General features: G+C 38.5%; 1 protein-coding gene across 5 annotated transcripts in view; it reads right to left on the bottom strand.

The window, feature by feature from the left end:
* COL19A1 (collagen type XIX alpha 1 chain) overlaps positions 1 to 26,453 on the bottom strand; it is a 357,656-nt gene that overhangs the window by 7,741 nt on the left and 323,462 nt on the right. For 3 of the 5 annotated variants that reach the window (XM_084958732.1, XM_003121272.6, XM_084958748.1), the window contains 4 exons: positions 21,705 to 21,875; positions 20,017 to 20,083; positions 9,775 to 9,903; positions 22 to 99 (listed from right to left, as the gene is read on the bottom strand). In XM_084958732.1, the coding sequence (XP_084814858.1) occupies positions 22 to 99; positions 9,775 to 9,903; positions 20,017 to 20,083; positions 21,705 to 21,875 (445 nt within the window). Of the gene's footprint in view, positions 1 to 21; positions 100 to 9,774; positions 9,904 to 18,851; positions 19,327 to 20,016; positions 20,084 to 21,704; positions 21,876 to 26,453 lie in introns of those variants that run through there. The other 2 variants (XM_084958751.1, XM_084958759.1) reach the window with 1 other exon arrangement.

The raw sequence follows: 26,453 nt of genomic DNA, 5'->3' as shown, positions 1-26,453 counted from the left end.
TGAAGAGAACATCACTATTACCTGAAGTCCCAGGAAGACCCGGATTCCCTGGAAGCCCAATTCCCGGCTCCCCTCTTTCTCCCTTCTGTCCTCGGTAGCCTAAGTGAGAGATGTATAAAAAGTGAGACAAAAAAGTAAGAGCGTCTTATGGCAACAAAGCCCATGTAAGAACCATGTTCTTATTCTATGATTTTGATGTAATTCCTTCACTTAACATAAAGTATATTAGCTGTTTCATATTAATCATATATTAACATATCAACAGATTTGGTGCAAAAGGCAATATAAACCTTAGAAACATGCAGTTACTATACAAAGTTCCAATTAGGCAAACTCTTGAGAGTGAGATTTTTGGCATTGAAAATAATGCCTGAGTAAGTCACTCATACCTTCTTTCAAATTGCTTTGACAAGGTGTGTGAGCCCTCTTCAGTAGTGGTTCTGGCTGGAGAGCAGGGACAAGCTAAATACAAGAATTAGGCTAAAAGAGTTCTGCTTAATGTGAAAATAATCTGATAGCCAGAATCTGGACCTTCATCCAAAAATTAAAGGGAATGAAAGGAACAAAAACTCATGATTTTAATAAATGGCAGTAAGAGTTAAAATATATCTGAATCCACCCAACTCAGAAGTCAGGTCTTCATTCACATTACTAAAACAATATAGGAGAGTTAAGGTTAAGACAGCAAGCCATTTTTTTTTTCTTTTTAGGGCTGCACCCCCTGCAGCATATGGAAGTTCCCAGGCTAGGAGCCACAGCCACAGCAATGTGTGATCCAAGCTACGTCGCATCTGCAACCTACACCACAGATTTATGGCAACACCAAATCCTTAACCCACTGAGTGAGGCCAGGGATGGAACCTGCATCCTCATGGATACTAGTTGGATTCGTTTCTGCTGCACCATAATGGGAATGCCAGCAAGCCCATGTTTTAACATGGCAGTTCATCATACTTCCAAAGGACTAGGATCTTCAACACTGCTTTTTAAAGCAAGAGGAGATTGAAGGATTCATTTGAATTTACTTCATTGACTTAAATGAACCACTCAACCAAAACAAACTAGGTCTAAGATCTGTATACATTAAAATTTTTTTAGTTAACTTTTTTCATTTTTTGAAGTTTTATTGAGGTATATTTGATATATAATGTGATAATTTATGCTGTACAACAAAGTGGTTCAGTTATACATACACACACACCCAATCCATTTCAGATTCTTTTCCCATATGGATTATTACAGAATATTAGGTAGAGTTCTCTGTGCTATACAGCAGGTCCCCGTTGGGCAGTCATTTCATATAACACAGTGCGCATATGCCTGTCCCAAACCCCCAGTTCATCCTTTCTCCTTACCTGTCCCCTTTGGTAAACATAAGTTTTATTTTCAAAGTCTGTAAGTCTGTTTCTGTTCTGAAAACAAGTTCATTTGTATCCTTTTTTAGATTCCACATATAAGTGATATATGATATCTGTCACTCTCTGTCTGACTTACTTCACTTATATGTTTTAAGATGAAATCATTCTTATTCTTGTATATGCTTGTTATCACCTGAGCTAGAAGAGTACAGAGCAAATTTTGCTTCTGGAAGCCCCTTATCCCTGTTGTTTATAAAGCATAAAGCACTTTTTTCTCTGTGTTTTATACACTGGCATCCATGTAAGACTTCGAAGAAAAGGTTCACCCTTCCAAATCCATTATTTAAACATTTCTGTAGTAAAATAACATTTACTACTTGAAGTATATTTGCTAGTTCAGCCCCGTTCCCACTATTACAGAGACCTTGTTAAGCTGACCCTTAAGTCATCTCAGTCAGTGCTTAAGACCATAGGCTAAAAAAATGAGGAAGAAAGAGAAATAACTGAAGATATATGAACTTTTGCATAACAAGAGGGTTAATAACACTGGAACACAATTCCAAATGAAGAACATAACTGTTAAAAGTTGAATTTAATCATTTTAAAATTCAGTTTTCAGATTTAAATATACTGAAAAATATATTACTCCTCATGGATTTCAGTGCATATAGTATCATAAAACGAGAAATAATAATCTGTGTATTTGTTTAATAGAGTAAAATTTACATGCCTCCTGTCAAATATAACAACTTATTTGTACAAATCTCTCAGCTTGTTAGGTTAATAATGACCAAGTATTAATAAATAAAGATTTGAATTGCACAAAGCACACGACAGCTTTCTACTCTTAAATTTCCTAATAAGGTCCCAAGCTCATTCTTTGTGAAGGTTGCCAAAAGCCATAGAGTCTTATTTTATATTTGCTTCATGAGAAAACTTCAGATAGGAATGCTAATAAGGTCCATAACAGCTGTCTCATTTTCTAGAATTAAACTTTCACCCTTTTAGGGTAGGCCTCTCTTGAAAAGACTAAAAGGTTGGTCAGTCTGCAAACAGATATATTTTCATGGCATGTAGGTGCAGCATGATGGTTTGATAACAGTGAGGCTTATGTAGGAAAAGAGAAATAAAACAACAGCAGAATCCTAATCCAAAGCATCTAGAGGCACTGGTCATTGAAGAAATGTGGTTCCTGCTACTGTGTTTCAGGTGGTAGACTTTATGTCCAGAAGTGAAGTTCCATTTCAATCCCAGGGATTTAGTTCTGAAGTTGTAAATCTGTGCATGTATATGCATACTGGAAAAATGAGGTCAGCGAAAATGTTACTGGCATCTGGGGAGGAATAAATTCTTCACATGGGGCCTTACACGTACTTGGCCTGCCTGGTTCCAGCCCACTAACTGACAACTGTGCCTTCATCATTTTGACACACACATGCCTCCCACTTCCCAAGGCCCCTACTGCTAACAAATCTGAAAGGTCAAATCCGTATCAGTTACATGAACTACTCTCTGGGCCACTGGATTACAAATAACAGAAGGTTTCCTTCATTACAAACCAATAGTAGCTAAACTTTATAAGTTCAAAAGAAAGAACAATCATCCTCCAAAACTGATGGAAGATAGAATCCTAGATCTGTCTTTTCCTACTAATTCCACATCCACTCAGTGTGCAAGGTTCTTTCTAAAATGGATAAAGCTTTCAGGTATGGTATCTCTTGGGGATTTCATGTATAGTTATCTGTTCTTGAGGATTTTCACAGAGGTGGAAAATCAGCTATTTGGAAAAAAATTTAAGTAAAGTCCGTTTAGGGTTCCTGATCAAGATAGTGAGCTAGAAAACCCTGAGCTCACCTCCTCCCATGGACACTCCAAAACTGTAACTATATATAAAACAACTATTTCTGAGGATGACCTGAAGACTAGCAGAATAGAATTTCTACAATTGAGGATATAACAAAAAGGCCAGATCAAGATGTGTTGGAGGGGCAGAGGAGTAGTCTAGTCAGAACTCATAGCCCTGGAGTGCCACCCCACAGTAAGGTTATCACAATTGAATGGTCCCCCTGAGGAGTGAGAGGTCCAAGACCCACGTCAAGCTCTCTACCTTGGGGGACCTGTAATGGGAAGATAGGTCCCCACTGCCATTTTCAAAGCCAGGGTCATGTCTGGCTTTGAAAACCAGCAGGGCTTATGTCCAGGAGAGGCTGAGGGCTGTGGGACATCCAGACTCTGTTCTTGAGGAGCACATATACAAACTAACTCACTCCAAATCCCAACATAGAGGCAATAGCTTGAAAAGCAACTAGGTCATATGAGAAAGAGATTCATTGACTAGGGGATGTAAAACCCCATTTACGTCAGTGGATAGATCATCCATATAGAAAATGAATAATGAAACATTGGCTTTAAATGACACAGTAAACCAGATGGACTTAATAGATATATGCAGATTATATTTATATACTATATATATACACAAATACATAGTAGATATATATTTAATAGTTACATGCCCCCAAACAGGAGAATGTGCATTCTTTTCAAGTGCACATGGAACATTCTCTGGGACAGATCACATGTTAGACCAAAAAGGAAGTCTCCATAAAAATTTAAGATTGAAATAAAATCAAGCATCTTTTCCAATCACAACAGTATGTAACTAAAAAAATGACCATAAGAAAACTGAGGAAAAAAACCCAGACATGTGGAGACTAAACAACATGTGACTAAACAATTGGTCATTGACAAAAATCACAGAGAAAATTTAAAAATACCTTGAAACAAATGAAAGTGGGAAAATGACCTTCCCAAATCTACAGAAAACCTCAAAGACCCCTCTAGGAGGAAACTTCATAATGATACAGACCTACCTCAAGAAATAAGAAAAATCTCGAAAAATTCTAACTTTACATTTAAAGAAACTAGAAACAGAAGAACAAACAAAACATAAAGAAGGAAGGAAATAATAAAGATCAAAGAGGAAATAAATAAAATACAGACCAAAAGAATAGGAAAGAGTAATGAAATCAAGAACTGTTTTCTCTCTCTCTCTCTCTCTTTTTTTTTTTTTTTTTCTGAAAACATGAGCAACAGCAGCTAATGAACCCAACTAGGATCCACGAGAATTTGCGTTTGATCCCTGGCCTCCCTCAGTGGGTTAAGGATCTGGTGTTGCTGTGAGCTGTGGTGTAGGTTGCAGATGCAACTTGGATCCTGTGTTGCTGTGGTTGTGGTGTAGGCTGGCAGCTGTAGCTCCAATTTGATCCCTAGTCTGGGAACTGCCATATGCCACAGGTGTGGCCCTAAAATAGCAAAAAGAAAAAAAGAAAAGACGAGCAAAATTGACAAATATTTCACCAGGCTCATCAAGAAAAAATGAGAGGACCCATATAAACAAAATAAGAAATAAAAGCAGAGAAACAATAACTGATATCAGAGATACAAAAACCATAAGAGATCACCATGAAAAATTGATGCCAACAAATTGGACAACCTAGAAGAAATAGATAAATTCCTAGAAACATAATCTTCCAACACTGAATCAAGAAGAAATAGGCTATCTGAACAGACCAATCGCCCATAATGAAATTGAACTGGTAATCAAAAAACCTCTCAAGAGAGTCAAAAGGACTTCACAGGTGAATTCTACCCAATATTTAATGAAGAGTTAATACTTATCCTTCTTAAACTACTCCAAAAAATTGAAAAGGAAGGAACCCTTCCAAACTCATTCTATGAGGCATTACCATGATACCAAAATGAGACAAGGACACAACAAGAAAAGAAAATTACAGGCCAATATTCCTGACGAACCCAGATGCAAAAATCCTCAACAAAATATTCAAACTGAACATAACAAAACATTAAAAGGATCATACACCATGATCAAGTGGTGTTTATCTCGGGGATAGAAGGATGGTTCAATATCCACAAATCAATCAATGTGATACAAATGAACAACAACAAAAAAAAAAAAAGAAGAAGAAGAACTAGACAGAAACAGATTCATACAGGGAAACATAGATGCCACAGGGGAGGGAGTTGGGAGGGTAGTGGGAGGTTGGGCAAAATGGAGAATAAAAATGATTAGGAGAGTCAAACTTCCACTAACAAAATTAATAATTCACAGGAAAGTACTATACTGTACAGAAAATATAGAGAAGAATATAATAACTTTTTATGGTGAACAATGGTTACTAGACTTACTGTATGTCTTATTTAGGAAATAACATTTTATAAAACTGTCATAGCCATAGATAGTGATTCCTCTGATGGATCTGGGTAAAATCAACTGAAAACCATCTGAAAAGAATTCACCATCCTAGATGGCAATGAGAACATTCTTGATTCATGGGAAGAGGTTGAAATAACAACATTAACAGGAGTTTGGAATAAGTTGATTCCAACCCTCGGGGATGACTTTGCAGGGTTTGACTTCAGTGGTGGAAATCACTGCAGATGTGGAAACAACAAGAGAACTAGAATCAGAAGTGGAGACTGAATTGCTACAATTCCATGATCAAATTGTAATGGATGAGGGGTTATTTCTTACAGTTGAGCAAAAAAGTGGTTTCTTGAGATTGAATCTACTTCCTGAATCTTTAGATGCTGTGAGGATTATTGAAATGCAACAAAGGATTTAGAATATTACATGTAGTTGATAAAGCAGTAGCAGGATTTGAGAGGACTGACTCCAACTCAGAAAGAAATTCTACTGTGGGTAAAATGCTATTAAACAGCATTGCATGCTACAGAGAAATTATTCATGAAAAGAAGAATCGATACAAGCAGCAAACTTCATCATTGTCTCATTTTAAGAAATTGCCGGAGTTCCCGTCGTGGTGCAGTGGTTAACAAATCCGACTAGGAACCATGAGGTTGCGGGTTCGGTCCCTGCCCTTGCTCAGTGGGTTAACGATCTGGCGTTGCTGTGAGCTGTGGTGTAGGTTGCAGAAGCGGCTCGGATCCCGCGTTGCTGTGGCTCTGGCGTAGGCTGGTGGCTACCGATTCGACCCCTAACCTGGGAACCTCCATATGCCGCGGGAGTGGCCCAAGAAATAGCAAAAAAAAAGACACACAAAAAAAATAAATAAATTGCCACAGTCACTCCAACCTTCAGCAACCACCCTGATCAGTCCGCAGCCACCAGCATGGAGGCCAGACGCTCTACCAGCAAAAAGATTATGACTCACCAAAGGCTCAGATGATGGTTAGCACTTTTTTTTTAGCAATAAAAATAATTTCCAATTAAACTATGTACATTTTTAAAGACATAATGCTATTGCATACTTCACAGACCGCAGCATAGTGAAAGCATAACTTTCATAAGCACCGAGAAACAAAATTTGCATGATTGGCTTTATTGCAGTGTTTGCTTTATGGCGGTGGTCTGGAACCAACCCCACAATATCTCCGAGGCATGCTTGTAGTCTCATGTCAATTTTCTCATTGCTCTCTCCATGTCTCCTGCTTCTCAGATGAGCAAACTTTCTAAAACCCCTTTAAATTTTTATCCTTCCCTAAAGATAATAAGATAATAAAGGACATATTCTCTAGTGCATGTTTCAAACCAAACCACTTCATTTCAAATGATAATGAATCTTTCCTGAAAAACTCTGGAAAAAACATCCCTTTGAGATGTCTGAAGAGCCACCATCAAACAGAATTTGTGAGTGGGCAGGACACACAGCATCCTGCTCAGACCACATTCTGTTTCTCCTTCTGTGCTGAGTTTCTCACTTCGGCTTTTCCTCAAACTCAGTCCAGCTGTGCCAGGAAGAGGACAAATTCAGCTGACAGCATCTGAGGTTTGTATAGTCCCTGGGTAACAGTTTTATATGCATTTTTGTTCCTTTCTGAGAGAACTTTTAAATCAAGCAGAGCAAAGCTTCGAAGTTACTGCATAACTTCATCTTTGTGCATTTAATATCTATTTATCTACCAGAGAAAAACCTTTCAGTTCTTGTCAACTTTTGGCAAGGCACCAAAAATCAAACCACAGCCCTGTTTTCTTTTTTACAGTAGATTTCCTAGAGTCCTTAGACAGGATTATCAATGAAGCATAATTACAGGCAAATATTCCTAAAAAATGAATCCCATATTTCACAAGTTTTTTTTTTCAGCTGCATTTCTGGCATTTAATAAATACTGAAAAGGAGATATCATGCAAAAGTTGAGGAGACAACTGAGTTATAATCAAGATATGCCTGTTGTCATAAACCCTCTGGTGGGACAAAATTTTGTAAATTTTACTAAATCTCATATGGGGAAGTCTTTCAAATTATATATACAATGGAATAGAAGCCATGAAAAAGGATGAAATAATGCCATTTGCAGCAATATGGATGGACCTAGTGATTATCATTCTAAGTCAGACAAAAACAAATATCATATGATACCACGTCTATGTGGAATCTAAAAAAATGATACAAATGAACTTATTTACAAAACAGAGAGACCCACAGACAGAAAACAAACTTATGGTTACCAAAGGGGAAAGGGGAAGGGAGGGATAAATTAAGAGTTTGGTATTAATTTATATAAACTATTATACATAAAATAGATAATCAACAAGGACTTCCTGTATAGAACTGGGAACTATGCTCAATATTTTGTAATAACCTACAAGAGAAAAGAATGTGAAAAGGAATACATGTGTATTTATTATTTGCTATACACCTGAAACTAGTACAATATTGTAAATGAACTATATACTTCATTTTTTAAAAAAAATTACATCTAAAGCCCTGTCAGGAGTAGAAGTAGTTGATGAGCTCTCCATGGCAGCATAGCAGGTAAAACCCATAGAAATTTTTTGCAGAAGGGAAGTTCAATGAGTGGTGATGAGAGGTCTTGTTTCCAAAAACTGCTTCCACACTGTCGGCTTAGCATTGTCTCTGCCTGAGAAACTTACAGAAAAGCCTTCCCTGAATGCAAGGGGGCCTGAGACAGGGGTTTGTGTGGACAAGTGACTCTAGTTTCAGAACAGTTTTCCTTGCTATCTTGACTATGCACTGCTCTTGTCTTTTTAGATGGCCACTGTGTACAGCATCTGTGCAAGACTTTTCTTCTGTTGGTGTCAATGGTCCTGGTTCTTCACATAGGTTGAGACATCAGACATCTTCAGATGGCTTTCAACCTCTTCCCTTCCCATCTTCTATACTCTGAATTTACAACAGACCCAACCAGCAAAAGCTAATAATTAACCACTCTACACAATGGTACACACAGACTGCTACACCCGATTCCACACTTTTTCTCCCAGCTATGTGTCAAACCTCTTTATGACCTAAGGGAGTTCAGGTCAACTAGAGTGATTCATTGCTGCTACTTTACACTGTGCTAACTATCCCAGAAGCCTTGTCAGTCTTGAGTGCAAGTCAAGATCCTAACAAACCCTTCAGCAGGGAACAATTGTGGCTCCTTTGGGTGAAGGAGGGCAGGGCAATCACCTTGGGGCCCTTCTCTAGAAAACAGAGAAGCCACAGGAAGGAAAGTGAACTTGCAAAAGGAAAGTAATTCTTTCCATTTATTGTATTTTGAGCTGTATGCCTATGTGATATTGATGTTTTCTCCTTTATAAAGCTTTTGTTTATTCCAAGGAGGGCCCTTGATCTTCTCTATGGTAATACATGAAAAGCAGTTTCCGTGGTCTTATCTTTCATGTTTTGTACTCACTGGATTTAATATTTCCTTGCCCGAGTTGTGAATCTTCTACACCAGGTTCTATTTAGCCTCTCTGCTGATTGTCAATCACATTATTTGAAAAGAGTCTTGCCAGTTTAATTTCATCAAGCTCCATTTAAGTTCATGTTTCTTGTCAAGTTGTCAGCAATGAAGCAGTTTTTTTTTTTTTACCAATTTAAGTAAAGTCTTGCTTTAAAAGTTTTAGAAACCATGTGAGAAATTTTCTTCAATTCAAAAGTTACCATCCACAACTTTCGTAGAAGAAGAAAAGGGATTCTAAAATTTCTCAAAAATATATTTCAGACCCAAATCACTAGTTACAGTAGCAGGACTTAAGACTTGTTCCTGTTTCTTTAAGATAATGATTCCTGTTGTCTACTTACATCAACAGCAAGGCGTAAACAACTGAGAGTTCCCCAGATAATAATGATAAATAAGCACATATTATTGCTGTCATCATAACAAACATTATTATTAAATACATTTAGATAATTACCATTCAGCTTTAAATTTGAATAAATAACAAAGACATATTTCTAGAAAGTCAAATATTAGCAAGCTATCCTACATTAAATCTTTATATATGTAAATTTATAAAAAATATATTACGTATTATATAAAATATATATTCTATAATACATATAATGTTTGTCTTAACTGTGATTTGCATATTATAAATACTGAGAGTTAAAGAGTTGGTAAACAAATATTCTCCCTTAAAACTTACCTTGGGGTCCAGGGTCTCCTGGTGGCCCAGGTAACCCATCCTTTCCTGGTGGACCAGGCCTCCCATGAGCTTGAGCAGCCAGCATTGCTGCTGGTAGCTTGAGCTGGGATAGGAACACAGCCATCCTCTCTTCAGTGATGAAAGGGAAAATAATATATCACATTATAGAAATACTTTTTATGACAAAAGTTTTTAAGTACGTTTTACATGAAATTCAACAAAAAATTATTTGGTTTTCAGTTTAAGCTCATCTAGGTTACCAACTGGTCTGACTGCTGAGAGATTTTTTTTGCTTGTTCAAGTAAAGTGAGTCATACAAAGTTGTTTGAATATGGATACAGAGCAGCTCTGTCAGTCAGAGGATCTGAGACTCTTCAGTGCTTCAGAGCTATATGTAGTCAATCTGGAGACATAGAACCTCATTAACATCTGGTAATGACTTATGGAGAAAATTTAGGTTCATATTAAAAACTGGTTGTAATAATAAATTTAAGCCACTTTCCAGCAATGCTATGAATGTAGGTGTGGTGATTTAAAATGTATTCACAAAGGGAGTTCCCGTCATGACACAGCGGAAACGAATTTGACTAGGAACCACGAGGTTGAGGGTTAGATCCCTGGCCTCCCTCAGTGGGTTAAGGATCTGGTGTTGCCGTGAGCTGTGGTGTAGGTCACAGAGGGGGCTCGGATCTGGAATTGCTGTGGCTGTGGTGTAGGCTGGCAGCTATAGCTCCAATTAGACCTCTAGGTTGGGAACCTCCATATGCCGTGGGTGCAGCCCTAAAAAGACAAAAAGACCACATCCTCCTGGATACTAATAGGGTTCATTACTGCTGAGCCACGAGGGGAACTCCAAACACCGTTGTATTAAGCCACTAAAGTTTTGAGATATTTTCTTATGCTGCAATAGATAACTCATACAGTACATGACACTTAACATCCTTAAACAAAACTGCACTATTGATAGAGAGGGTGATTTCATGGCACTGTTTAATTTCTCTGCTGGGTTAATATTTAACTTTGCTTTTTAAAGAAAATGTCGTATTTTAATCCTCCATATTACTCTTTTTTTTTCTGGTTTGATTTCCTGTTAGTTCCATTATTCAGTCAAAGTTTTAGTAGGAAGGATGTCTCATTTGGCCAAAGGAACAAGTGCAGCCTTATACAGAAGATCATGTGCCCGTGGAATTCCAATTGCAGAGTGAAAACAGCAAAAAGTCTCTATACATTTCTGTGAATCTCAGGAAAACACTGAACTAGAACACACAAGGTACAGGAAGCTGGTGAATTATCCAGAACTTTTAAAACTCTTGTCAGTGTTAAGTGATGTGACCTTTATGAACTGAATATGTCCTAAATCTGCAGTGTTGTCCTGTCAAGAACACAGCACTCTCATTTGCCCTTTGCTCACCCACCAGGTTGCCTGGCACCCAACCCTGCTCATCTGGGTCCCAATGAAAGAGTCCAGGGAGGGGCGGAAGGACTTGCCAAGGGGCTTCCTCAGGGAGAGCTCCACTGTCTGGTGGAGAGAGTATCCTTACAGGTGGCATGCAAATATCAGTACCTAGAAACTTATTAAAAAGTCAACAACAACAAAAAAGGGTTCCTGTCGTGGCTCAGCAGAAACAACTCTGACTAGCATCTATGAGGACGCAGGTTCGATTCCTAGCCTTGCTTGGTGGGTTAAGGATCCTGCGTTGCCATAAGCTGTGGTGCAGGGTGCAGACACAGCTGCTCAGATCTGGTGTTGCTGTGGGTTTGGTGTAGGCCAGCAGCCACAGCTCCCATTCTATCCCTAGCCTGGGAACCTCCATATGCCACAACTGTGGCCCTAAAAAGACAAAAAAAAAGTGAACAAAAAAGTAGAATATTGGTGTATCAATAACACATAAAATTTGAACGCTCTGAAACATGAGGAACTTCAAAATATGTAAATATGAAAATATAATTAAGAATTTTTTCTCTAAAATTCCTAAGCAAGTCATATTATTAACTAAAACACTCTCCATAAGCAGGGCCTTGTATTGGGTATTTCATACTTTCAGCATTAACTGCTCTTGTTCAGGAATCATGGAGAGAGCCTGGGAGAGATTATCATTTCAATAAGAACTATTACCCATGTTTTTATAAGCCCTGTGTACTATAAAGATTACCTGCTGATAAGCTTTATTTTATGACTAGAAATCTGTTACATAATTATCCTCAGAATTACTTTTTTGAATAGTCAAGTCCAAGGTTACACCTGCTGTTATAGAATTCCTGTTTTTTAATCCCACATAGGCCATTGTTCAGTTAGATTTTTCCTCAAAAGCATATTTAATATTTTACTACTACATGGAATTAATTTCGGTAAAATCATTAATGCGAATTCATCCAAAGTCCATGATAAATACAGTCTATCACCAAATGCTATATTTAAACTTACTTGGTTCATTTATATTTTGGATAGCTCACATTTAACAAATCAAATACATACATAACTGGATTTCAAATAGAAAACTGGAAGAAAGCATATCCTTGCCGTGACAAAAAAAGCAACATTTTTTTTTTCTTTTTATGTTTTCTTTAAAAAGCAAATTCAATTGATTTCATTTGTAAAACTAACTTATGAATTTTCAAAGATACAGCTAGTGAGCAATAAGAAATGGATCTTTAATGTGACAAATTCAGCATAGTTTGGTGCAGACAAATCTTCCAGAAAAATATTTTACTGATTAGTGTTTATTTTGCAAGTAAGGACCAAATGACGGTAACATATTAGAAGAAATAGCTGCCAGTTAGAAAGAACAAAGGCCAGATCATATAGACATCTGTAAAGAGTTACCTCAATTTTCTCCAATCTTTTCACTCAATGTAGTTCATTTAGTTGAACTTTTGAGGGCATATTTTGCTTAAACGGATAGGTATATTTTACAAGTTTTTGATAAAGAGCAAATTACTTCTGAGTAAAACTCATTTTTCAATGGGCTTTCAATAAAAATTTTATTTAAAAAAATGTAGGCCCATACACTGTTTAGGAAATAAAACAAAAAGTCTTTTCAAATAGAATTATTAAGGTAAAAGCCCCAACAAATGTGGAGTATAGCTGTAGTTACCAAAACAGTAATTACCTGACACTCACATTTTCAAATCACAAAGCAAGCAGAAAGGAAATGGGACAATAACGACAAGACCAGAATCTCTGGTGCTGACTGATTGACCAGCATGATGGACCAATTCGGACCTGAGGAGTCATCCTAAGTGACACTATCACTGGCTTTCCAGTAAAGTTTTTATTACCTGATTCCACCTGAGACATGTTTGGTGGATGTTAATATACTTGTCTCCAGTAGCAATAGATAAAACAATTGATATATTGTAAATCATTACAATATATAATCATTACAATAATAGCTTTATTACACTGGAAACTGGATGTTTTATAAAGTATGAAATTCAGTGATCACAGTTTCAAATTTGCATATTATTTGTTGTTTTGCACTTAAAAGATAAATATTTCAGTACAATTTTTCTTGAAACATACCTCTTTGAATACCTTCAATATCTAAACATAAATATTCACAGCACTAATTTTTCCTCTTTAATGTGAGGGTTGAATTTACAAGTAATTCATTTTGTCTGCTTTTAAATATTTTTGGTAAACAGAAAATTCTTAAAAATAATTACTTCTAGCTGTAAATTATCTAGCTTTAAGGTACGACTCAGAAACAGTCATTTAGCATAAGGGTAATTGATTGTTCTAAACCCTACTCTAATGCTCTATAATTTTAAATAATATGTCTCTGAGCCACTAAATAAATTGTAAAGACCTGTATTCTTAATTGCTTTTTCTCTGTTTTCAGGCATCTTTGGTCAATTAAACTGTTTTTGGCTATGCTTTCTAATGAGGCAGGAAATTGAAGACTTCAGATAGGAGCATGCATAAACCAAACACACATATTCCATCTGCCAAGGCAAACCCATAGCAGTCATTCTATCAAATGAGAGTGATGGCATGCCTTCCTTGGAGAATGGGCTCATAAATATCATATAGACATTAATATTAATGTGATGATAAAGTATATTATATGGAGAATGAAGGGGTCTTCCGACATCTTCTGGCCCATTCCACCTTCTATTTCACAGATAGAATTTATAAATAGTTTCGGAGAGAGAAATTTATCTTTTTCTCCTAATGCCCATTCAAATGTTTAACTGTCCATTTTCTTGGTACAGCTTCAACTTATTTTCTTTTGTTACCCTATTATGGAAACAGAGTTAATGAGTATTTCCCTTGGGAAATCAGTCATCTACTTGAAAGTATTGTTACCTCTTAGGCTTCTGGTTAAATAACTTTTACTCACAGGCTTGGTAATCTGCTATGTAAATCACTTTTTGTTTCCACTATTCCAAGGTTTTCCCATATATCACTTAAATGTGGAAGCCAAAATTAGATATCGTTATCTTCTAATAGGCAAACATATCAGAAGAGTAGTTTCCTTTCATCTATTAAGACTTATTTTCTAGTTTCCCTTTAACTGTTAGTTCAATAGTATCATACGGTGGCTTCATATTCATTTGGTGGCTCATCATAACCCAAGGGTTGTTACTGCTACTGTCCAGCCCAGTCCTCTGCCACCTTTGTCACTTTGAAATGTTATTATGAATAAAGATGGTAGATTAAACATGTGCATCTGCTTTAACTCATTCCTGAATCCCTGTTAAACAATAGTAAGCTATTTTAAAAGATGTAAAACCACAGGAATGGGAGACTATGAAAGGAGACAACATTTGTCTCAACTTTGGAAGCTGAGAACCAGATGGCACAGTGAAGATGAGAGTGGGCTCAAGGAAATCAAACCTTTATACCAGAAGCTGAGAAACAGTCTGTGTTCAACCATAAAGTCCTTAGAAGATTAAGGAATTGGCCATTCGAGTTACTCCTGGAGGTGGGGGTAAGGGAGGGGAAGGAAAATAAGGGGGACTGGCTGAAAGCCTGTTTAAGAAATGGTTAGAAATCCCTTTCTCAGCTCTACCAGCTGAGTGGTGGCCCTCCCCAACCTTAGCAAAAGGCTGGAGGTTTATTACCTGGAAAGCATACACAGATAATTTCTGCCCTGGAGACCCCACACTGCACTGCAACTCAGGCTTCCCTACTGGAAACAAAGAGAAGAAATGGGCATTGCCATGCTTGGTGCTGGGGCCCCCACCCTTCCTCCTACCTCGCTCCCCCAGTTCTGGCAGCTAGGCAGGAAGTGCAAGTGATTCCTTGGAGAATGTGACCAGAATAAGAGGAAAGACTTAAAGACAGTGAAGTTGAAGATCCCTAAGTAAAAATTACCCTACAATATAGCTTGTGGTTTGCAAGCCCACCATTCACTCCTCACTTTCTGGCAGTTTTTTAGAACCCAACTTTTTATGAGCAGACTGCCAGATTACTGGCACTGAAGAAACCCTATAAGCAGAATGACAGATCTAAACAAACAGAAAGAAGCATATTGAAAGAAACAGAGACTATGATGTGGAAAATATTTCCAAAAACTCTATCTCCAGTTATGTGTATCTCTGAGATGATGTGTGTATATATACAAATTAATATCTTAGTTGTAGAGACAATACAACCTTGAAACAATAGGAGAATACATATTCAGACATGTTCACGTATGTGTGGATGAAATTATGTATGAGAAATGGAGAAAACATAGGTAAAGGGCCTTTCCTAGACCCTGGAAGTCTGGAGACAGAAATGTTGTTTAGGCACAGCCCCAACCCTCTTTCCCTCCCACATTATGGGTATGGCTTCGTTGCTTCCAAGTTTGTCCTAGGAACTAAGAGAGCTAGATATTGGTCCACATGCCTGCCTAGGTTGGGGTGATGTAAATCTCCAAATATCATAGAGTGGTATCATAGCAAGAATTAAGCTTCCTAGAGCTGGCAAGCCCTCATTCATATGGGCAGCATCACTGGCAGCTGCAAAGCCCTCACAAAACCAAGAGAAGCTAAGCTGAGACACATAGCATCCGTGCCCTCTCTGTGTTAACTACCTTGTGTGCAAAAGGATTGGACCTCTTGGCCAGTCAAATCAGGAATTTAATTTAATTTAATTTAATTTAATTTAATTTAATTTAATTTAATTTAATTTAATTTGTTTTTTGCTTTTTAGGGCTGCACCTGCGGCATATAGAAGCTCCCAGACTGGGGGTCAAATCGGAGCTGCAAATGCCAGCCTGCACCACAGCCACAGCAATAGTAGATCTGAGATGCGTCTGCAACCTACACCACAGCTCAAGGCAATGCTGGATCTTTAACCCACTGAGTGGGGCCAGGGATTGAACCCATGTCCTCAGGGATACTAGTCAAGTTCATAACTGCTGAGCCACAACAGGAACTCCCCAAATCAGGAATTTAACCTACTCTTGGTTGGGTGTACGTCTGTACATTGTAATTTGACAGGAACCCAGACTTAGGATGGTAAACTACTTTCTTCTACCAGGTTGGGTTTGGGATGGGGCATCGGGATGTTGAAAGGGGGCCTGGTGGCCTGGGAGACAATTCAAAATGGGGTGCAATATCAGTGGGGTTCACCTGGGAATCCCCAAAAGGGGTTAGAAAACTTCCTGGGGAGAGCCTGAGTTCAGGATCCTGGCCGAGGGTTTCACCACCGTCTAGATGTCTAGGATGACGTGGGAGAGCAGGACTCTCCTGAGCCCCACTGACATTCATGGCTTGCTGAGCGGAGAGGATTTTTCTCCTGAGGCTGAGGATGTGTGGGGTGAGTGGAGCAGAGATAGCTGGCTGCCACTGATACAGCTCCAAAAGAGAGGCAGATGGAAGCTGTGCCTGCAGCCCTTAAGGGTGACTGTTCTCACATGTGAAAATTAATCTTGGCTTTTACAGAGAAAGCTTTCTGCAGAGAACTGTGACCTGGGAGCTGTATGATTTGTGAAAATGGAAGATTTCTTTTTTCTCTTTTCTAAATGGTGTTCAGAAGACATGGAAAAGGTGATTTCAAAGAGGAAGATGAAATAGACTGAATTGAAATAATCTTGGAACAAATGAACTAAAGTGCCAAATAACCAAATTCTGGGCTCCAGGTACAATTCTGTTTGGGAGAAGACAGTTTTGTGGTACTGGCACCCACAGAGGTAAAAAGAGAAGGGGTACCACCTTTGGAGTCTCAGAGTTGGAAGCCTCTGGAAAAAATTTGCTTTGGGGACACTTGATAATCTTGAAGCCAAGACATCTGGGGCTTCTGAGGGGCACTGACCACTCACCTGGGCCAAGCCAGGTGGGAGGGACTGGGAGGGGGTGGGACAGTTGGGTGCAAGTGGCCCAGTTCCCCTGGCCTCCCTCCTCAGGAGGCCAACAACCCTTCCCAGGAGGAACTTCACAGTGGCCTGGGGTGAGCAGCATGGGGCCTCCCTAGGCTGAGGTGGCCACATGTCCTCCACTGCAGGGCTGGCCACCAGGGCCCTGCCTTCATCCAGTGTCCCCTGGACTGGCGACATGGACACCTCCTGACCCTTCACATGCCACATTTTTCTGAGAGAACTTGGTTCTATTTTCTGATATCCTTAACCAGCCTTTAAAAAGTTAGACTAATTAGCAAAAGCTAGACTAATGAACTATTTACTCTATGTTTTTACCTAAAGTTTTGTTAAGAAATTGAAGTTCAATAGTAAAGTTGCCTGAGATAAGAGACCATGAACACAAGAGCCACGGAAATAAAAAGGTAAAGAAGAATTTTAGATGGCAATCCAAACACAGGTGTTTGCTGGCATTTCTCTTTGCCAGATCGTAGGCTACTAAAGACACAGACACTATCTGAGGTCACAGGTGTTGTGTGCCAAGGGCTGGTTTCACAGACGTGTTTCCTGTGTGGTGACACAGACCCCAGGCTCAGATGGGCACTGTGCTTGGTCTAGTGTCCTGCTGCTGCCATCTGGTAATTCTTCATAATTTCTGAACAAGGGCACTTTCACTTCCATTCTGCATTGAGTCCTGCTAGTGACCTGGTCCTGCCTATGTCTCTACTTTTCTTCTGTGTTTACCTGGGACCTTGAGATGTTTCACTGCCTTTCCACCCCTGGTCCTTGAAGGATTGTTGCTGAGGGGGATGTTTGGATTGCAAAGTTTGGAGGCTATTTGATAATGCTTGATTCAAGAGTGCAGAGAGAGAGGGAGAGAGAGAAAAGAAAAAGAGACTAAAATGCAAGGGCAATATTAAAATTACAAAGAGAAAACTGGTAGCTCAAGAAGAAAGAGTGGATGATTGTAGTAATAAACTATCATGTCAGAGCAAGATAAAGATACTTAGAGATAAAGGTGAAGTTAATAGCATGAATTCAAGACTTTTTTTTTTTTGGCTTTTTGCCTTTTCTAGGGTCACTTCCCATGGCATATGGAGGTTCCCAGGCTAGAGATCTAATCGGAGCTGTAACTGGAGGTCTACGCCAGAGCTCACAGCAACACCGGATCCTTAACCCACTGAGCAAGGGCAGAGATCAAACCCGCAACCTCGTGGTTCCTAGTTGGATTCATTAACCACTGCGCCATGACGGGAATTCCTGAATTCAAGACCTTTGAAAAAAACATTTTTTTTCTATTTTGCCACTGAAGTGACTAAAAGTCTATGGGCTACTCTGCTCCCTCTCTAGTGCTCTTCAAAATAAGTTAACGTGCACTGAAGCACCACAATTTTGGCTTCTAATACTAATTACTGCTTAAAATAATCAGGACTTCCTGGAGAGCAGCTAACTCCATACTGGCAGTAGAAAGATTTAAGGTGAACTTGGGGCATCCTGTAATTGTATTCCTTGCTAAACTCAATCATTCATATTAGCTTTGCAAAGGAAGGATGCTTTGCTAAGAAGCTTTTGGAACCAAAAGTCAATGTGGATTGATTTTATAAAGACAAATAATTTCCACCCTATTAAGCTCAGAGTTGAGGGGAGTGATCTTGATTTTACCAAATAATTTGACAAAATCATATAATATCCTCATGAACAAAGAAATGTACAGTGGATTTTAAGACAGCCATATGAATTCAGAGCTTGCTGAAACAATAGATGATTTATGAATGGATGGGAGGCATGGAATGGTATTTAGAAATTTTATTTTAAAAAAAAATTTTATTAAACATTTCTATCAACAATGAGAATGATGACATGCCTATGAAATTTAGAGATGATGCAACTTATGAAGGTCTGCCAACCCTCCCTACAAAGAAACGAGATTATAAAAGATACTTTCAGGTTGGAACAAAGTACGTACATGAATCACTGGAAATTGAATAAGAAGAAATGAAATCACACATTTCTATTTTAAAAGTGAACACAGTGCATAATGAGAAACACCTAATTTTAGAAAGTGTATAAGGAAGATAGGGGGTTGTTAGGTGAAAACTCAAAATGAATCAACAGGGTGATATGGATACTTTAAAAAAAATGATGCTATCTCAGGCTGTATGATTGCGGTGTCTACATCAGGGATCAGAAGATGTTCTCTGACAGGGTCACACAGAAAAATATTTAAGGCTTTGCAGGCTCTACTGCCGCTGTCCCATACTAAATTCTGCTGTCCAGCATGAAACAAATAGAGAAAATACATAAAGGAATGAATATGACTGTAATGAAACTATAGACATAGATTTGAATTTCCAATCATTTCGCATACATCATGAAATATTACTTTGATTTTTAAAAGAACCATTTAGAAATCTCTCTAAAGAGATTTCTTTTATCCTCTCCCCTCACCACTCTCTCTTCCCATAAAAAAAGGAAAGGTGATTCTCAGCCTGTGGACTATATGAAAACACGTGGCAGATGGAGTGGGCAGGGGGCTTTGGTTTGCCCCTGGTCTAGATCAAAAGGCACTGTCTCCTGCCCTGGCCACAATACTCCTGGTGGATAAGGGTTATTTATGAATGAAGTATCTCTCAAGGGTGATGATGTGGAGGAGACAGGCACATTTACTCCGAGGAAGAGAAAACTAAAGAGGAGAGGAGTATAGTGGGTACTGAAATGCTCCAAGGGTTGTCACGTGAACAAGGAGGATACTGTTTCTGTGCTGAACAGGCATGATAAGAGGCAGTTACAGGCAGGCAAACTTAACTCCAGGGAAGGAAGAAGCTTCCATCAGACCTGCCATCATAAAATGGGTCACCTCCTAAGGTTGCTGAGAATGCTGCCAGAGGAGTTTTCTATGGTGGATGGGAGGGAGGAATTAGGGGAAATTCAGAAATATGAATAAAGCAAATCTAACCTTCAAAAATCCTCAGGACTTCTTGATTAATATACTTCTTTATTTCTTCAAATGAAACCACATCCGCCTAAAGAAGAGTGGGGAAAAAAGGTCTGTTAATACAGAACCTAGAAAAAATGCATAAAAAACAAAAGTATTGAGTTGGTGTGAACACTTGAAATTTCGGTAGCTGTCCAAAGATCAAGCAAAGTACTTTTGACAATGGACTTTATGGGAAATAAATATCTTTTGTTTTGATCAAATGCTGGGAAGAAGTGCATAATTGCTTTAAAAGCTGTGGGCTGGAACCATAACCAGTAATATAAACACATTTCCTATCAAATGGAGAGACATGATCTCACACATTTAGAAAAGACATTTCCTATTACTTTATTTTCTGAAGTTTTAGCATCTGAATGAGTACTAGCATGATGGGACCATCCCAGGCACATTTTAACTTCTGACTAATCCCCGGAGACTGGTAAAGTCAATATCTAGCTAATGTTATTATGTATCTTCAAAGGACAAGAATTCCAAATATGCTGAATTATGCTTTAACATGTTTCATTACTAAGTTTTACCTGTTTCATGGGAAGTTTATTTTTTAATTTACACATTGCAAGCATATTTTATCAAGCAATTTTCTTAGTAGAAAATGCTCTGGCAATAGAAAATGCCAAGGGAAGTAGGTAAATGATGCCAGTTGAATTTTTAACCCCTGGACAAATAAATTGACATCAATTCGACAAAGAATCTAACATTTATAACAATAATGTTTTACTGTAGTACCTTGATATTCTTAGAAGGGAGCTTTTATTTCCCATGATGGTTAGGGTGTCTAAGTACATTGTTACTTAGTGTGATGGGCTTATAAAGTGATGATGAGTTGTGTGCAACATAAGAGTGTCAAGAATGTCCAATTTTAATATTTTGTTTTCACTGTGTATGGGTAAATGAACTTGAATTAATGTTTCTAATACCATGTACTGACACAGAACTGAGGGTTTGTTATACAAGCTTTATTTGAGTAGAGCAGAGGAAAAGTGGGTAAAAATAAAGAATACTATGGCAATGTCCAAATTGGACCAGTCTCTGGTACTGGCTGATTGAATAATCAAAGACAGTGTATCCTTAACTCCCTGGCCTCACTCCAGGACCCTCCTTTTTTTCTGATGTGGATATTTGTAGAATAAGTTCCTCTGTGGAATGGCCATATCTACCAGCCTCCTGAGGATGTTCATAAAGACATGTGTTTCCTTAACAAAACGCTCTTTCTTGGAATAACTGGTTTCCACTTCAAAGCACCATTCAGGGCAGATTTGTTGTTCTGAAAGCCAAGAGTTTTAACATGAAACATACATGTGTTTTCTGTGTAGTATTTAAGAGTGAGGCCTTGGAGTTGGTCAGACCTGGGTCTGACCTACTAAATACTGTGACCTTAGATGAGTTAGCTCTTAGCTTCTGCATTTGGAAAGGTGGGATGGATAGGACACCTGACCTCTTACGTTAGTTGTGAGGATCTAACGAGGGAACGTTTAATGAGTACTTAGCAGAGGACTCAGCACAGAGCTTAAATGACAGTTGTTGTTCCCTTGTGGAGACCAGTTTAGCTCATTTTATTCATTTTGAAAGGTTACAACTGCTTTCATTGGAAAAGGGACACGTGGTCAGTCCCAGCCAGGAGCTCCAAGAGTTCTTGGCTGACTTACCGGAGTGCCAGGGAGGCCTGGGTGGCCAGGAGGGCCCTGGTGCCCAGGGGATCCTGGTGACCCCTTGTTTCCTGGGGGCCCTACAGGACCTATGGCCCCCTTGATGCCAGGAAGGCCTGGTTTTCCTCGTTCACCTTGTGGGCCTCTGTCCCCTGGAATTCCCTGATCACCCTGTTAAGGAAAAAAAAATTATAATAAAGAACGATTCTCTAGAACCCCATCTGCTGTGGTTAAGGGCAAAGATTCTGGATTCATAATGGCATGTACTATATGGGACCTTGGCTAGGTGAATTACACTCTTTATGCCTAAGCTCCCTCTCCCTAAAGTGGGATTATTAACAGTATCCACTGAGTGAGTGATGCCAAGAAGTGAGTTAAGTGCCTAGAACAATACTGACATGACAAAAGCACTCAACACAAAGTCAGTGATAATGTTACTTGTACTTGGTGGCCAGTCTGGAATGATGACACTTTTTTAAAATGAATTTTATTTATAGTTGTACAATGATCATCACAACCCAATTTTATAGCATTTCCACCTCAAACCCCAGCACATCCCCCCAACCCCCAACCAGTCTCATTTGGAAACCGTTAAGCTTTTCAAAGTCTGTGAGTCAGTGTCTGTTCTGCAAAGAAGTTCATTGTGTCCTTTATTTAAGAGTCTACATGTAAGTGATAGTATATGATGTTGGTGTTTCACTGTCTAACTTCTCTTAGCATGATAATTTCTAGGTCCATCCATGCTGCTGCAAATGCCGTTACTTCTTTACTTTCAATGGCTGAGTAATACTCCATTGTGTATATATACCACATCTTCTTTATCCACTCCTCTGTCGATGGACATTTAGGTTGTTTCCACGTCTTGGTTATAGTATATAGTGCTGCAATGAACATTGGAGTACATGTATCTTTTCGAGTCATGGGCACTCTGGATAGATGCCCAGGAGTGGGAGTGCCTGATCAAATGGTAATTTTATTTTTGGTTTTCTGAGGAATCTCCACACTGTTTTTCACAGTGGTTGCACCAATTTACAATCCCAACAGTGTGAGAGGGTTCCCTTTTCTCCACACCCTCTCCAGCATTTATTGTCTGTAGACTTTTTGATAATGGCCATTCAGGTGGGTGTAAGGTGGTACCTCATCATGGTTTTGATTTGTATTTCTTTAATAATGAGTGATGTTGACCATATTTTCATGTGTTTTTTGGCCATCTGTAGGTCTTCTTTGGAGAATTGTCTGTTTAGATCTTCTGACCATTTTTTGATGGGATTGTTTGTTTTTTTGGTATTGAGCTGCAGAAGGTGTTTATAAATTTTGGAGATTAATCCCTTGTCAGTCATTTCATTTGCAAATATTTTCTCCCATTCTGTGGGTTGTCTTTTTGTTTTGTTTAGGGTTTCCTTTGCTGTGCAGAAACTTTTAAGTTTAATTAGGTCCCATTGGTTTATTTTTGTTTTGATTGTCATTACTCTAGGAAGTGGATCTGAGAAGATATTGCTATGGTTTCTGTCAGACAGTGTTTGGCCTATGTTTTCCTCTAAGAGTTTCATAGTATCTGGTCTTATGTTTAGGTCTTTAATCCATTTGGAGTTTATTTTTGTGTACGGTGTTAGGAAGTGTTCTAATTTCATTCTTTTCCATGTGGCTGTCCAGTTTTCCCAGCACCACTTATCAAACAGGCTGTCTTTTGTCCATTGTACATTCTTGCCTCTTTTGTCATAAATGAGTTGACTGTAGGTACACGGTTTTAATTCTGGGTTTTCCATCTTGTTCCACTGATCTATATTTCTGTCTTTGTGCTAGTACCATATGGTTTTGATGACTGTAGCTTTGTAGTATAGTCTGAAGCCAGGGAGCCTGATTCCTCCAGCTCCATTTTTCTTTCTCAGGATGGCTTTGGCTATTCTTGGTTTTGTGCTTCCAAACAAACTTTAAAATATTCTGTTCGAGTTCTGTGAAAAATGTCCTTGGTAATTTGACAGGGATTGCACAGAATCTGTAGATTGCCTTGGGTAGTATAGCCATTTTGACAATATTGATTTTCTCAATCCAAGAGCATAGTATGTTTTTCCATCTGCTTGTGTCATCTTTGATTTCTTTCATCAGGTTCTTATAGTTTTCAGAGTACAGGTCTGTAGTCTCTTTAGGTAGGTTTATTCCTAAGTATTTTATTTTTTTGATGCAACAGTAAATGGGATTGTTACCCTAATCCCATTTCTTTCTGATCTTTCATTGTTAGTATGTAGAAATGCAGTTGATTTCTGTGTGTGAGTTTTGTATCCTGTGACTCTGCCAAATTTATTGATGAGCTCTAACAATTTTGTGGTAGAGTCTTTAGGATTCTCTAGATATAGTATCAAGTCATCTGCAAATAGTGATAGTTTTACTTCTTCCTTTACAATTTGGATTCCTTTTCTTTTTTCTTTGTCTTTTTTTGTCCTTTTAGGGCTGCACAGTGGCACATGGAGGTTCCCAGGCTGTAGCTGCTGGGCTAGGCAGAGCCACAGCAATGCCAGATCTGAGCCATGTCTGTGACCTGCACCACAGCTCATGGCAATGCCAGATCCTTAACCCACTGAGTGAGGCCAGGGATCAAACCTGCAACCTCATGGTTCCTAGTCAGATTCGTTTCCACTGTGCCATGATGAACTCTGATTCCTTTTATTTCTTTATGCCCTTACTGGTAGGCCTTGTCATTTGTGGTATTTTTCTTTCTAGTTGTGGCCTTTTCTTTCTTTTTTAATTATTCAAGTGAATTTATCACATCTGTAGTTGCATAATGATCATCACAATCCAATTTCACAGGATTTCCATCCCACAACCCAAGCACATCCCCCCCACCCCCCAGCCTTTTATTTTCTGTCAAGCTTTTGATTTCTCCTTCAAATCTGAATGGGAGCCTTGCTGGGTAAAGTGATCTTGGTTGGAGGTTTTTTCCTTTCATCATGTTAAGTATATCATACCACTCCCTTCTGGCCTGCAGAATTTCTGCTGAAAAAAATCTGCTGATAACCTTATCAGGGTTCCCTTGTATGTTATTTGTTTTTTTTTCCCCCCCTAGGTGCTTTCAATATTTTCTCTTTGTCTTTAATTTTGGTGAGTTTGATTAACTTGTGTCTTGGGGTGTTCCTCCTTGGGTTTATTTTATGTGGTACTCATTGTGCTTCCTGAATTTGAGTGAGTGGTTCATTTCCCATGTTATGGAAATTTTCAGCTATTATCTCTTAGAATATTTTTTCTGTCCGTTTCTCTCTGTCTTCTCCTTCTGGCACCCCTATAATATGGATGTTGGTGCATTTAATGTTGTCCCAGAGTTCTCTTGGACTGTCTTCATTTCTTTTCAATCTTTTTTCTCTTTTTTGTTCCACATCAGTGATTTCCACTAGTCTGTCCTCCACCTCACTTATTCATTCTTCTACCTCCTATATTCTGCTTAGCTTGCTTCTAATGCATTTTTTATTTGTTATTGTATTTTGCATCTTTGCTTGCTTAAATTTTAAATCTTGTATTTCTTTGCTCAGTGTTTCCTGTAAATTATCCATCTTTGCCTCCAGTTTATTTCTAATGTCTTGCATCATCTTCAACATCATCAGTCTAAAGTCTTTTTCCAGGAGGCTTACAATCTCCAGATCACTTAGCTATTTTTATGGAGTTTTTTCTTGTTCTCTTATCTGAGTTATAATTCTCTGCCTCTTCATTTTTATAGGTTTTTGGTGTGGTCTCTTTTTTTGCAGACAATAGAGTTGTAGCCTTTCTTACTTCTGATGTCTGCCCCCCTTGTGTCTGGAATGATGACACTTTTGAAAGTCAACAGAAGCTCCCACTTCAGGCCTGAGTCTCCTTTGTAATTGAGGGAAAATGGCCAGCAAGACTTCAGCAAAAATTTTCACTCAGAAAAGCTCAAATCTATTAAATCATGTGTTCTCATTTTTTTCTGTTTTCTCTTGGATGTTTGGACTTAATTTCTGTGCGTTGGTTTCTGTATTCATGTTTTATATGCACACACATGTGGATGTGTATGTGTGTTGTTCGTGCATGTACATGCTGTGTCTTAAAGATAGATGACTCAAGAATGTGAGGAAGGAGACCTTTGGCAAAGGTTCAAAGAAGGAGATTGGGGCGGAGAATCATTATTGAGATAATTTATTCAGTATTTAAATGAACTATAAGAAAATTCATTAAATAAGATGCTATAATAAATTACGTATAAGATTATATTAGATATGCCTGAATATGAGAAGTTTCCCTAATGTAGACTTTTACCCTGTAAGGTGTCTGCACATGAGAGTATGTGCCTGCACATGAAAGTATGAGAGACAGAAGGAGGGAGGGAAAGGAGAGAGAGAGAGAGAGAGAGAGAGAGAGAGAGAGAGAGAGAGAGAGAGAGAGAGAGGAAGAGAGAGGGAATGAATATGCATATCTTGGCAGGTGTTTCAGGACACATATTGTAGATACTCAATTCCACTAACAGCAGATGAATATTCCAAATATGAGGGAATGGTGCATTGAGGCTCCCAGTGTTTCGTGGTACTGTTCTTTTACTTGTAACTATTCTCCCAAAGTCCAAGCTCTATTTCTCTTGGTTTTAAAAAAATAATGAAAATGAATGAACAATTACAGAGATCTATTTGATCACTGAATGAAAAGATGTAGAAGTCAGTCATGTAGGAAGAAGAAAAACTGTTGGATGTAATTTTGATGCTACTGTCTTAGTTATAAAAATATATCTCATAAAAGCATATCAACCCA

Source organism: Sus scrofa, chromosome 1 (genome assembly GCF_054392235.1).
Source record: "Sus scrofa isolate SSC_HxYL_T2T_F1_AM1 chromosome 1, Sscrofa_HxYL_maternal_Yorkshire_Landrace_v2.0, whole genome shotgun sequence".
Lineage (NCBI taxonomy): Eukaryota > Metazoa > Chordata > Mammalia > Artiodactyla > Suidae > Sus > Sus scrofa.
This window is presented reverse-complemented; position numbering and strand designations above follow the sequence as displayed.